The sequence below is a fragment of the Cupressus sempervirens genome, chromosome 9 (assembly GCF_028749045.1).
Source record: "Cupressus sempervirens isolate cs-2001-9-10 chromosome 9, ASM2874904v1, whole genome shotgun sequence".
NCBI lineage: Eukaryota > Viridiplantae > Streptophyta > Pinopsida > Cupressales > Cupressaceae > Cupressus > Cupressus sempervirens.
The window spans coordinates 303315620-303328212 of record NC_143126.1 but is presented as its reverse complement, the minus strand read 5'-3'; the positions used below and the strand labels follow the sequence as shown (position 1 = coordinate 303328212).

The 12593-nt window shown below is 34.2% G+C and overlaps 1 protein-coding gene across 2 annotated transcripts in view; it reads right to left on the bottom strand.

The window, feature by feature from the left end:
• LOC149538606 (endoplasmic reticulum oxidoreductin-2-like) overlaps positions 1 to 12593 on the bottom strand; it is a 160995-nt gene that overhangs the window by 28264 nt on the left and 120138 nt on the right. For both annotated transcript variants that reach the window (XM_089799922.1, XM_089799923.1), the window contains 2 exons: positions 7056 to 7174; positions 6758 to 6862 (listed from right to left, as the gene is read on the bottom strand). In XM_089799922.1, the coding sequence (XP_089656048.1) occupies positions 6758 to 6862; positions 7056 to 7174 (224 nt within the window). The remainder of the gene's footprint in view (positions 1 to 6757; positions 6863 to 7055; positions 7175 to 12593) is intronic.

Genomic DNA, 12593 nt, shown 5'->3' with positions numbered 1-12593 from the left:
CTAAAAGGTAGAAATCTCCTCCCAAAATCAAGGCACTGCCTCCTAAAATCAAGGAACTGCTCTCAACTGATCTACTACTGCCTATAATACCAAATCCGGATGTTGAAAACCCTAACTGAGTCCCTAATCACCACTACCAGCCTATGAGACTCCATAATAGGTTAACTCTCATGTCACTGCTAGACAGAGCTAAAAAAGGGACATGACAAACGAGATATTTTATTAATTAGATTGGGTTTAATTTGTGTTAGTTGTTAAAATAATGAGACTCGTCACAAGTCACCCGGGTCACGAGTCACCAAGGTCGGCGAATCTAGTTACCCTTGCCGTGTCAAAATGACCCATGAAACTGACCTGCCAAGTCATCAAATATTTTATATTTCTATAAGGTATTTCTATTTGTTAAATATTAACCATGATATTCATACTAGTGTGAGAAGTGCAGACCGCACCTTAATCTTCTCTCTTTATATCATACGAAAGCATATATATACACTAGACTTGGCAATAGGATGTGCAGCGATCCTTGGCAGAAATTGTATCTTGTACTAACTATAACAAATTGTTATGTTAGTTAAACATTTTATTATTTCCTTAAGTCGCTGATTTCTACAAGTGGTGTTTGGGTCAACCTAGAGAGGGTCATGTCCCTTTAAGGGACATGCCCTTTGGTCTTGATATAAAGGGTAGGTGTTATTGTAGTTTGAGGACACACAATAAACATAAGTCTGCTCCCTCAATCAATACTACCTATACGAATTTATTGTAGATCTAAAACAAATTCAGATCAGAGTTAAAGGTGATAACTCCTACTTTCAGAACATTAAGAAGATCATCTTCAGTAATAAAGAACATATTATAAAAGAGTTTTTTTAAATGGAATTTGCAAAAACTTTACATGGTATCAGAGCTCTGGTAGTCAAACCTAGGCTCTGCAAATTAAGTAATCAGACTTTATATATATCTAGCATCATTCTCCTATCTTCAATGACATACACAATCAAATCCGAGGACAAGGTTGATTGGAAAGAACACTTTGATGCCTAGAAATTCAAAATCATGATGATTCTTGAAGAAAATGATGTAAAACAATTTGTTGAATTAGCATCCAAACAACCTACAGTTGAACCTCATAAATCCTTCTAGATTAAAGGAAATAGGAAAGTTGTTCAGATCATACTAGATGGAGTGAAAAATGATATCGTAACTATGCTTAAAAAATATCAAACAACATTTACCATGATGAATACACTACTAAATGCATGAGGTTAACAATGCAACTAGAGTTCTCACACTAAAAAGGCAACTAAATCATATACAAATAAAGAAGGGAGAATTGATGAATTCTTACTTCCTAAGGTTGTCAGCCTAAGAGATGAACTTGCAAGTTAGTGACATGGAACTAACACTGATGACTATAGATGGATTACCAAATTCATGGGAAACTTTCGCACAAGGAGTAAGTGCCAAAGATAAACTTCTTGACTTCAATAGACTTAAGGGAGATTGTCTTCAGGAAGAATTCAGAAAACTAAAGAAAGGAAGGAAATTGAAAATGGAAGATGAAGAACTTTATGTTTTTAATACAAACTCCTATAAAGGCAAGAAGCAACATTTCAAGAAGAAAAGGGGAAATCAAAAGAATGAAAAATCTAAGAAAGATCTATCCAAAATATAGTGCTTCAGATGTGAAAAGTTTGGACACCTACAAATCTAATTGCCTTGAAAATTCTAAACAACAAGTGAACTGTACAAATGTTACTAGGGAAGAAGATAACTACGATCCTGAGAATCGCATATTGTATTCGTCACTATCAAATGAAGTGTCTCAAGTAAAGCATGGGTGATTGATAGTGGATCATCTAGACATATTACAGGATACAAAGAAGCAATAGACTCTATATCAGAAAAAGTTAATGGCGAAGTCACCATCGGTAATAATTCAACACATTCCGTCAAAGGAATTGGAAATTGCACCTTGAAACTAAAATCAAGAAATTATCTTCTTCTCAAAGGAGTACTCTATGTACCAAAAATTTAAAAAAATCTAATCTCGGTTATAGCACTTGAAGATGATGGACATAATGTTGCATTCATGGATGGTAAAGTAATAACCTGGACTAAGAACTCCTCAATTAAGAAAACAAAATTGATTGGTCAGAGAAAAGGGTATTTGTATGTTGACCTATTCAAGCCTTAATTTATGAAGTTGCGGACATAAATGAAATATGGCATAGAAGGTTAGGGCATCTAAATTTCAAAACCTTATCAACTAAGGAAAAGATGGAATTGGTTTACCTAAACTAAATAAGGACCACTCAAGCATATGCAAAGGGTCCGCTCTAGGTAAGAACACCAAAAGTCCATTTCATGATAGCACAGAAAAACCAACAACGTTTTGAAATTAATCCATTCAAATTTATGTGGACCTATGTCTATTCCTTCTCTTAACGGATTTTGGTACTCTATTCTATTCATAGATGACTTCTCTAGGAAAACTTGGATTTGCTTCTTAAAATGCAAAGAATCAGAAGAAATCCTAAAGAGATTTAAAGAATTTAACACATTAACTGAAGACTTATCAAGACATAAAATTAAAACTCTTAGAACTAATAATGGAGGGGAATACACCTCAGATTTGTTTTAAAAGTTTTGTAAAGAAATAGGAATTAAGAGGGAGTATATCGTTCCTTATAACCCAGAAAAAAATAGGGTAGCAGAAAGAAATAAATTAATAATAGAACAATTATAGAAGCTGCTAGAGCTATGATATTTGATCAAAATCTAGAATATTATATTTGGGCAAAAGCCTCTTGCATTGTTGTCTATATTCAAAACAGAAGCCCTAACTCCTACCTTAGAAATAAAACTCCTAAAGAAGTCTTTACTAAGGTTAAACCCAATATAAGTCATCTTAGGATTTTTGGGTGCCCTGTATATATCCCTGTTCCAAAAGAAAAGAGAACTAAGTTAGAACCCTCTGGAAAGAAAGGTATTTTTGTAAGGTATAGTGAAACATCTAAAGCATATAGGATTTTCATACCTGGACAGAAAAATATTGAACTTAGTAGAGATGTAATTTTTGAAGATCTAGCATTCAAAAGAGCCCTAAATTTTGAAGAACCCTCTCCTTTACCTAGTTCTGAAAGAAATACTAAGTCTGAGTCTCAGAGGGAGAACATGGAAGAAATTGAAGATGAAATTCAAAATCTTAATCTTGGAGAAACTCAAAATTCAAAGAAAAGACCACTTTGGGCCATTAAAACAGTCGAGGAAGCACAAAACTTTGCTGCACCTTCTGGAACAATTAGAGAAAGCAAAAGACCCAAAAGATTTTCATACAACAAACATGAATGATTTGCCTAAATCAGAACCAACCAATACTTCAGATGCTATTAAACATATAGCTTGGAAAGAAACTATGATAGAAGAATACCAATCTTTTATGAAAAATGATGTTTGGGAAATTGTTCCAAGACCTAAAGGAAAATCTGTTGTTTCTTCCAATTGGATATTTAAAATAAAGTGTGTTGCTAATGGTAGCATTGAAAAATATAAAGCCAGATTTGTAGCCAAAGGATTCTCTCAGAAAGAAGGGATTGATTATGAAGAAACTTTTGCTCCTGTTGCCAGATACACCTCTGTAAGAGTAGTCCTAGCCATTGCAACATCGAAGGGATGGAAAGCACATCAGATGGATGTAAAAAACAACATTCCTAAATGGAAAGATTACAGAAGAAGTATATTTGGAGTAACCTAAAGGATTTGAAACTCATGATCCTAACATTTTTGTTTGCAGGCTCAAGAAAGCTCTGTATGGGCTTAAGTAGGCTCCAAGGGCTTGGTATGAAAGAATTGATAAGTATCTCACCGGCTTAGGATTCTCCAAAAATGAAGCCGATCCAAATTTATATTATAAAGGGGATAAAGATGATATACTAATTCTGATACTATATGTTGTTGATTTACTAATAACAGGTGATGATCATCTTATAGATCAATGCAAGAAAGATCTAATTAGAGAATTCGAGATGAAAGACTTGGGACTCCTTCCTTACTTCCTAGGACTGGAAGTACGGTAGAATTCTGACAGCATTATACTTAATCAAGGGAGTATACATTAGATATTTTGAAGAGATTTGGAATGTGGAATTGCAAGTCTACGTCTTCTCCAATGGAGACTAATCTACATAAACTTAAAGAAGCAACAACAGAATCACCTTCCATAGATTCTACTCTCTACAAACAGATGATTGGGTCCCTTATGTACTTGGTAAATACAAGACTTGATATTTGCTATGCTATTAATGCCTTAAGTTAGTTTATGTGTGAGCCAAAAGAGATTCACCTAGTTGTAGTAAAACACATTATGAGATACTTACAAGGCACTCTTAATCTTGGGCTCAAAAATGAGAAAGTTGACTTAGATTTATATGGATTCACTAACTCAGATTGGGGTGGAAGTGTTAAAGACAAAAAAAGTACTTCAGGATGTTGTTTCAATTTAGCATCAGCAATGATATCTTGGACATGCAAAAAACAGTCTTCAGTAGCACAAAGCTCCATAAAAGCCAAATACATTGCAGCAGCAATAGCCTCTTGAGAAGAAGTTTGGCTGAAGAAGTTACTTGTGGGATTATTTGGACAAGCCAAGAATCCTACAATTATTCATTGTGATAATCAGAGTTTCATCAAGCTTTCAGTGAATCCATCTTTTCATGACACGTCCAAACATATCGAAATTCCTTACTATTATGTAAGAGATATGGTAGACATGTAAAATTAGAATACATTTGCACTGTAGATCAGACAGCAAACATTCTCACCAAACCTCTCTCTAGAGTGAAGGTAGGTCACTTCAGGAAAAGACTTGGTATGGTTGAATTGTAATTCATTTGTATTCTTTAAATTATTAATAAAATAATTTTATTTGTCAACCTATTGACTGTTATGGGCTCCACCATCTGTATTCATTATTTAAGAGGTGACAATCTCTGAGGTAATGAATACTTGTATAAAAGACATAATGAGAGATAACAATCCCTCAGATAATGTATTGAACAATATAGAACTATTGTTAGATCTAAGTGAATTCAAGATCATTTGTGACATAAGCATTTCCATGTCAATGAATTACAACTTTGATAAAGGAAGAATTTATTCTTCAGACTTTATCTTATGTTCTGGTAGATCTTAAGTCAAGATCAAGTTGTGATATAGGATTGTTAGTTCCTATGAATCACAACCTAGATAAATGAAGAACTTAATCGTTCTTCAAATTTTATCCTGTGCATTGCATTACATGCAATACTGACATCACTAGTATAAAGTATAAGTCATATCACAAGATGGTTATATGACTCAGTATCATATGTTACATGATACCATTTTCTCAGAAGATTCAGATAGATATAGAGTATCACTCTATGTTTATTCATCGTAATTGATGATGCTCGATATGTTATCTCTCAGTATAATTATCAAGTTAAGAGGGAGTGTTAAATATTAACCATGATATTCATACTGGTCTGAGAAGTGTAGACCGCACCTTAATCTTCTCTCTTTATATCATACGAAAGCATATATATACACTAGACTTGGCAATAGGATGGACAGTGATCCTTGGCAGAAATTCTATCTTGTACTAACTATAACAAATTTTTATGGTAGTTAAACATTTTATTATTTCCTTAAGGCACTGATTTCTACAAGTGGTGTTTGGGCCAACCTAGAGAGGGTCATGTCCCTTTAAGGGACATGCCCTTTGGTCTTGATATAGAGGGTAGGTGTTATTGTAGTTTGAGGACAGACAATAAACATAAGTCTTCTCCCTTAAGCAATACTACCTATACAAATTTATTGCAGATATAAAACAAATTCAGATCAGAGTTAAAGGTGACAACTCCTCCTACTTTCAGAACATTAAGATCATCTTCAGCAACAAAGAAGGTATTATAAAAGTCAGAGTTTTTTAGAACAGAATTTGCAGAAACTTTACACTATTAATATACCCTGGCTCACCAAGTCCGAGTCGGGGTCACGAGTCGAATTGCCCTTGCCGAGTCAGAGCCAGGTCCGAGTCTCATTACTTTGGTTGTTAGCTTTTTTTTTTGCCCTTTAGATTAGTTTTAATTAGACTAATTCTTAATTTTGTTGTATTTAATTTTGAAGCTTTCTTTTGCCGATTCTAGTCACTTAAAAGCCTCTAATGACTTTTCCAACAAATCAATTTTCCTTGAAAGTCCTAAAATTTACTCACATGGATATTCTCAATTGACAATTTAATCACTAGATAATGGCATTCTAAATTTGACAAGTATAATGTAATAATGTAAGAGAAAACAAGAAAGTTCAAAAAAATTCACTTTTTAGTTAATTATTTTGTTATGCTTCTCTTACATATGCAACATGCTTTTACCAAAAAAACATTGCACTCCCTACCATGTTATGCACATTACATGTCTTCTACCATAACAAGGTGCAAAGATACAACAGAAATGGATTTTCTCCTTCTGAGAAATTCAATGTCTTTAATCTAGGAACATATTGAATAGTTAAATGTCCCATGAAAACATTTATTTACCCCAGTCATTGTCTAGTGATAAATTCAATACACGAATCTTATTTAATATATCCAAAGGGAGAATTACTAAGAACACAACAATATCCGCAAATTATTATTAAGCATTGAGGCTAAATGTGATAACCAATTAGCAGGTATATGCCTCACATTAGTGGATATGCTTACTTGTCATACCTTTGTTACTGCTCGAAGCACAAAGAGAAATGTGAAATACAAATTTCGCACACGCTCTGGATATTTCAGAACACGGTTATATAGTAAAGATGGATTCGGTCCCCACTGAAAGAAACAAAGAGTGATAAAACTAAAATGTTAGATTCTGCACGAAAATATTTGTAGTTTCTCTAGTCTATAGGTTTAAAGCATGTTATAACAAACTTAGCCTCATGAAGGTAAGCATGCAGTCTCGGACAGCATTGAAGGTAACCCATCAAGCAATGTCTAGAGGTAGTTTAGACTTAAGAGAACCCACCAGATTCTTTGCTTCGTCAAGTAGATAATTTGATGCAATATGAGCTGAAATAGATGAATGCAGCCCTGAAATAAGCTTGTAGAAAACTCGCCTCTCTGGAGAGGAATCTTCCAGCACATCTGCAAACATTTGTCATAAAGCAACAATCCATGATATGTCAAAGAAAAGAAATCAAAATGAGAATTATATTGACAAACAAATACCAATCTTATGTTCAAATGACCATAGCTTCATATCAATGATAATCAATTAACTAATTCCATAAGAAATTCATCTGTACATTTTAATTTCTAGTACGCTTCTTTATAACAGCTCCTGTCCCTCAGGTATATATTGTGTTAATACAACTTTATAGGTACAGCTAGCTTGAGGAAAAAATTGTCAAGAAATCAAAAGTCAAGCTTTTTCATTGTTTATAGGACATGTTTTTCCTATACTATCTTGTGTCAACTTTAAGGATGAATCATTTAAAAATAGAAATGATTCAACATCACAATGCTCTTATATTCATGCCCTCTATGAAGACAAACTCCTGAACATTTGAACAATAAAAGATTTTTAAAAAGGTAGAAAATATTTTGTCTATAGTTATTCAAATTTAATTGCAAGAAGATATTTCCGTAATGGAAATGACTGAGAACTAAAGACAAAATAGAAAATTAATAAATTAACTAACTAGCTTACAAAATATAAAGTTGCTAACTAGACTAAATGACTTAAATGACCACTATAAGCTAAACATTAGAATATTACTATGATATCCTCCCTTAATGATCGTTCTACTAACTCCCTATTGAAGATTTGACATAATCTGCTGGTCATTTGGCCAAGAAAGCATACAAGGCAGACTCCTCTTTTAAATACTCTATAACATAAGCTTTGCAACTGAGATCCTCCCTAGTTAGACTTATGATCAGAAAATGCTTTCTACAGAATTATGCATGACCTAATTTACCACTATAACAATGTGCAATAGGTTATAGAATCTTTGAAGAATCTCTCTTATGTCCTTTCAGCTAATAGACTTGTCTTTGTGCTTGGCAGCAAATGCCTTTTCCACACTGGCAATCTCACTGCTGCTACCAAATTGTTGTTTCCACATGGATTGTTGCAGGAGCTTATTGCACAAATCATCAAACTTCAAGTAAACATTAGGGGAAGTATAGTTGAGAGTTCCAGTAGTGCTCATAGGTTGATGATAATCTTTTCAACATGATAACCACTATAACCTCTTCTTCCATCTTGTGATTGCTACCCAAAATTTTGTCCGTGCTCAAAATTTGGGATTTCTAGGAAAGTGCAATAGGTGGAAGAGGGATCAGAGTCACAGTAAAATCAATCAATCGATTCAATCCATAGAAATTTTGAATCTAATTATGAGGTATGGAAGGTCATTGGCACATAGACAATTATTGAAATAAAAAACCACAATGGGTTTATAATGTGTTGTAGGCCAAGATTGCGAGAAGAAAAGCTTGGAAAAATATCCTTGAAGACTTGTAAAACCATTATAATACTTAGTTGGGATTTTATTACCAGGATTTTGGTTCATGGTTTTCCTAGAATCATAGCATGTTGAAGGTGTGACTTTCAAAGAGGCTCATTACAATGATTGGGAGAATCGATGTTTCTGTCAAATGTATTGCAAGAACATTCAAATACAAACTCCACAGATCTTATCAGCATTAAGAGATTGATCACTCTCACATATTACAATAAAATGAATGTATTTTAAAAGACGTCTTCAAGGGTCAAGTGTTAGCTCCCAAACTCACGGTGCCCTGCAAAGTATTCTAGGAAGCACACAAAACTCCAATGAGGATGATAGAATGATGCAAAATGTATGAGCTCGCATCAGCAGAAAGTAAGCATGACTATTATCTGAAATTTATAAAGTTCCTATATCCTGTTGGAACCCGACAAAGTTCTTGGAACCCCATTGAAACCCAATGGAAATTCTGGAACCCCCTCTTAGAGCTGATATGATCACATTGAAGGACACCACCATACTTTGTTGGTTCCAATGGAGATATCGAGATCTGAAAGGCTATATGTAACCTTGAAATAAATGGATTCGAGGGAAGCCTATTAGATCTAGAAGAAGCATCGGAGCCCAACCGTCCAACCAGAACAAAAAGGATATTAGTCATAGATCAGAGTTTTAGAATTGATTTTAGACAATGGTTGAAATTTCAAAACTCCCCATTCTCCAAGATAAAATCACGAGCTTGATCTTTGAAGGCCTTATGGATCCCACTAGCAAGCATTATTTGGTCGTTGTGCTTAGTAAAAAAGGACCTGAAACATTTTTAAAAGAAGAAACTCTCCTATTGTCAGAAAATTGAAGCAACTTGTTATAAATGTTCTAAGTTCGAATAGGTAACAGATTTCCAAAACATTCATATATGATATAATTCTTGTGACAATGGGAGAATTAGAAAATGATTTAGCACTCGTCCCAATATATTATCACCAAGGCTTCATAACTTCAATTTCTTTAACCATCACCTCTAAATAAATCAATAATTGGTCTTATCATGAGGATATCAACATGGCCCGATATGGCTGTATTCATTTATGTTACAAAATTTTGTTCATGACTGTAAATGTGACAATGAGGCATTACAATTCCAGCATGACATTGTGAATGTGAGGACGTGGAACCTGTTGAGCCATTTAAGGTAGGAGATAGGGTTTGTGTCAAGAGGTTTGTAGCTGTACCAAGGTATGCATAGGGTGGGAAGGCATGCCACGGTGTAGGGAGAATAAGTGAAATCAGCTATGATGGCATTCTCGTTTATATTCTTGGTCTTCCGATTTCATGGCAAGCATATCCATCAAACATGGAGGAGACTATCAAGATTTGAAGATTGTGATTAGGTCAGGGTTAAACTAACTCTTGGAATCAGGCAAACCCATCATTGGGATGGAATTGGTAAAAACAGTTTTGCAGTGATCTACAGTCTATCTGATACAGGTTACTACAGTCTATCTGATACAGGTTACCTAGAGTTCATTACCTCGGGTTCAAAAAAGTTCTTAACCTTAAGATTGGTGAGCATTTTCGTTTCAGGCCAATATCAACTAAGCCTAGATGGGGATGGAGAGGTGCTTATGCCAACTTTCATGGTGTAATAATTGGTGTGCATGCTGATGGGAAGCGTGGGTAACATTTTCAGGTCTTTTGTGCCTAGGTGAGTTCATCCACCTAATCTAGGGAAGGAAGAGATGTATGAGGTGTGTGACTAGGTAAACGTAAGATTAGGGTTTGTAGAGCCTAAAATGGATGGAAGTCAATAAGGATGAGTATTGGCATACTGTGAGGGATTTCCAATGAGAAGGAAGTGGAATTGCGAATTCGATATTCAAGAAGGAGAATATTAGAATATTGTAATGTTTCCTTAGTGGTCATTTTAGTTAGTCTTTAGTTTATTAAATAGTTTATATTTTTGTCTTTAGCTCACGATAGTTTCTTTTAGAAACGTCATCTTTGTAAATCTATACAAGGGGCATTCATTTTCTCAATTTAATACAACAAGATAATATTGATTTATCATAACATGGTATCAAAGCGGATTAATGGGATTTCATAAAATTTGGCAATTTTTTTAAGAAAATTTTGACCTTCTTTTCATCCAGATTTTTTTTTTCAAAAATTTTGTGGTTCCTCTTCGAAGATTTTTGCTCAAAATCGCAAGATTGGTCGAGGCTTTTAATCGTGTGATTTCCTGTTGAACAAAAGCCTCTGATTTTTTAGGGTGTCATTTACTTGCATTCTGTTTTGGGGCATCCTACTCATCTACAACATTGCAACAGTTTGGAGGGTATTCTGATTTTTCCTTGAAATTGTGGCAATTGTTCTCAATGTGTCTCTATCTACAGGGAAGGGCAGTTTTGTTATCCGACATCAGGTTGGATCTTTTCTGATGATTTATCGTCAGAAGTTTTGCAAATTGGCCCATCTCAGTGTAAGCTCTTGTCTCCTATTGCAGTTGTAGAGCATTCTGAATATTTTGGCTACACTTGATCATTGACACTCTACAAATCCATGGAGGGTCTTAGCAGCAACATGTTGTTCTGCAGATTTTATGACCACAAGACATGTGCAATCTTCTATAAGATAGATAGACAATGACCATTAAGGAAGGGTATTAGAATATTGTATTGTTTCTTTAATGGTCATCTTACTTAGACTTTAGTTTATTAGGTAGTTTCTATTTTCGTCTTTAGTTGACAATCATTTTTTTTAGAAACATTGTCTTTGTAAATCTATATAAGGAGATTCTGCGATTAACACAAGATAACAACATCGATTTACCATATCATAAAAGGGCATCTAAAAAAATGTCTATTGGGATATCTACTACGATTAGGGAGCTTTAAGATTCAATTTTAATTATATTTTTAAATGGTTGAATGGAACTCTTCATCTATTTCAAATGAAAGGAGGACTAAGTCATTTACATTTCTTTAGCAAATTAGTACAAGATCCTCCATTTCTTCAATTACACATGCGATAGCATTTTTGAGTGGGCTCACTATGAAAAAGGCATTAGAACAAAACTCTCATCAAGTTCTTTACCCCTAAATTAGAAAACCAAAGGTTAAGGAAATAGGTCCTAAAGATGTTATCTGTGACATCTTCGATTTTGAAGACTATGGATTCAGGCCATTTGAGAAGTTGAAATAAAAATGCTTTAGATCATTGGTACTATTGGAGTAACTGATAAAGATGAACAATGGGTTATTTTTCCAAATAGAGTAACTGGGAAAATTGAGCCTCCCAAGGTACTAGTAAAAAAGGTGGCCTAGCAATTCTAGTTTAAAAAGTCAAGGTGCAAAGATTCAAACCAGAGGGCACAGTTTTCAATGATATCACCAATTCAACCACAGATGAGAAAGAATGTAGAATTCAATGTTATACTTATGATATTCTAAAATGATGGACTATCATCAATTTTATCGGTCCTTACAAATTAAGCATTGAATTCATGGGAAGAGGAAACTTTTCCATATGTTCTTTTTGTAACAAGATTAAGATTCAGTTGGAAAAACTGAAAGGTCCACTGGGGAATCATACAAACATACAACCAGAGTTTGTAAGAAAAGAGATTTTTCCAAAAACCCCATTTCACTTTGGTGCAAGAGTGAGAATCAGTTGGGAGGAAGGATTTGGTTTTCAGTTCTGTAAAAAGGGGGAAGATAAGCAGGTTTGTTTTTTCTTTTTTCATTTTTTTAGCATACTCTGTTGTATAGAGAGGCTGGGATCTTTGAATTTCAATATGATCATGCAATAAGAGGCTATATTAAACTTTTTTTTTATTCTTTCTTTTTGCAGTTCTATTTTTCCAGCTAGAACTTGCAATTTTCTATGATCACTCCATTATAACTGGTTATGAGCATGCGTCTTTAAATCCTCATTTCACTTTGGTGCAAGAGTGAGAATCAGTTAGGAGGAAGGATTTGGTTTTCAGTTCTGTAAAAAGGGGAAAGATGAGCAGGTTTTTTTTTATTTTTTCTTTTTATTAGCATACCCTG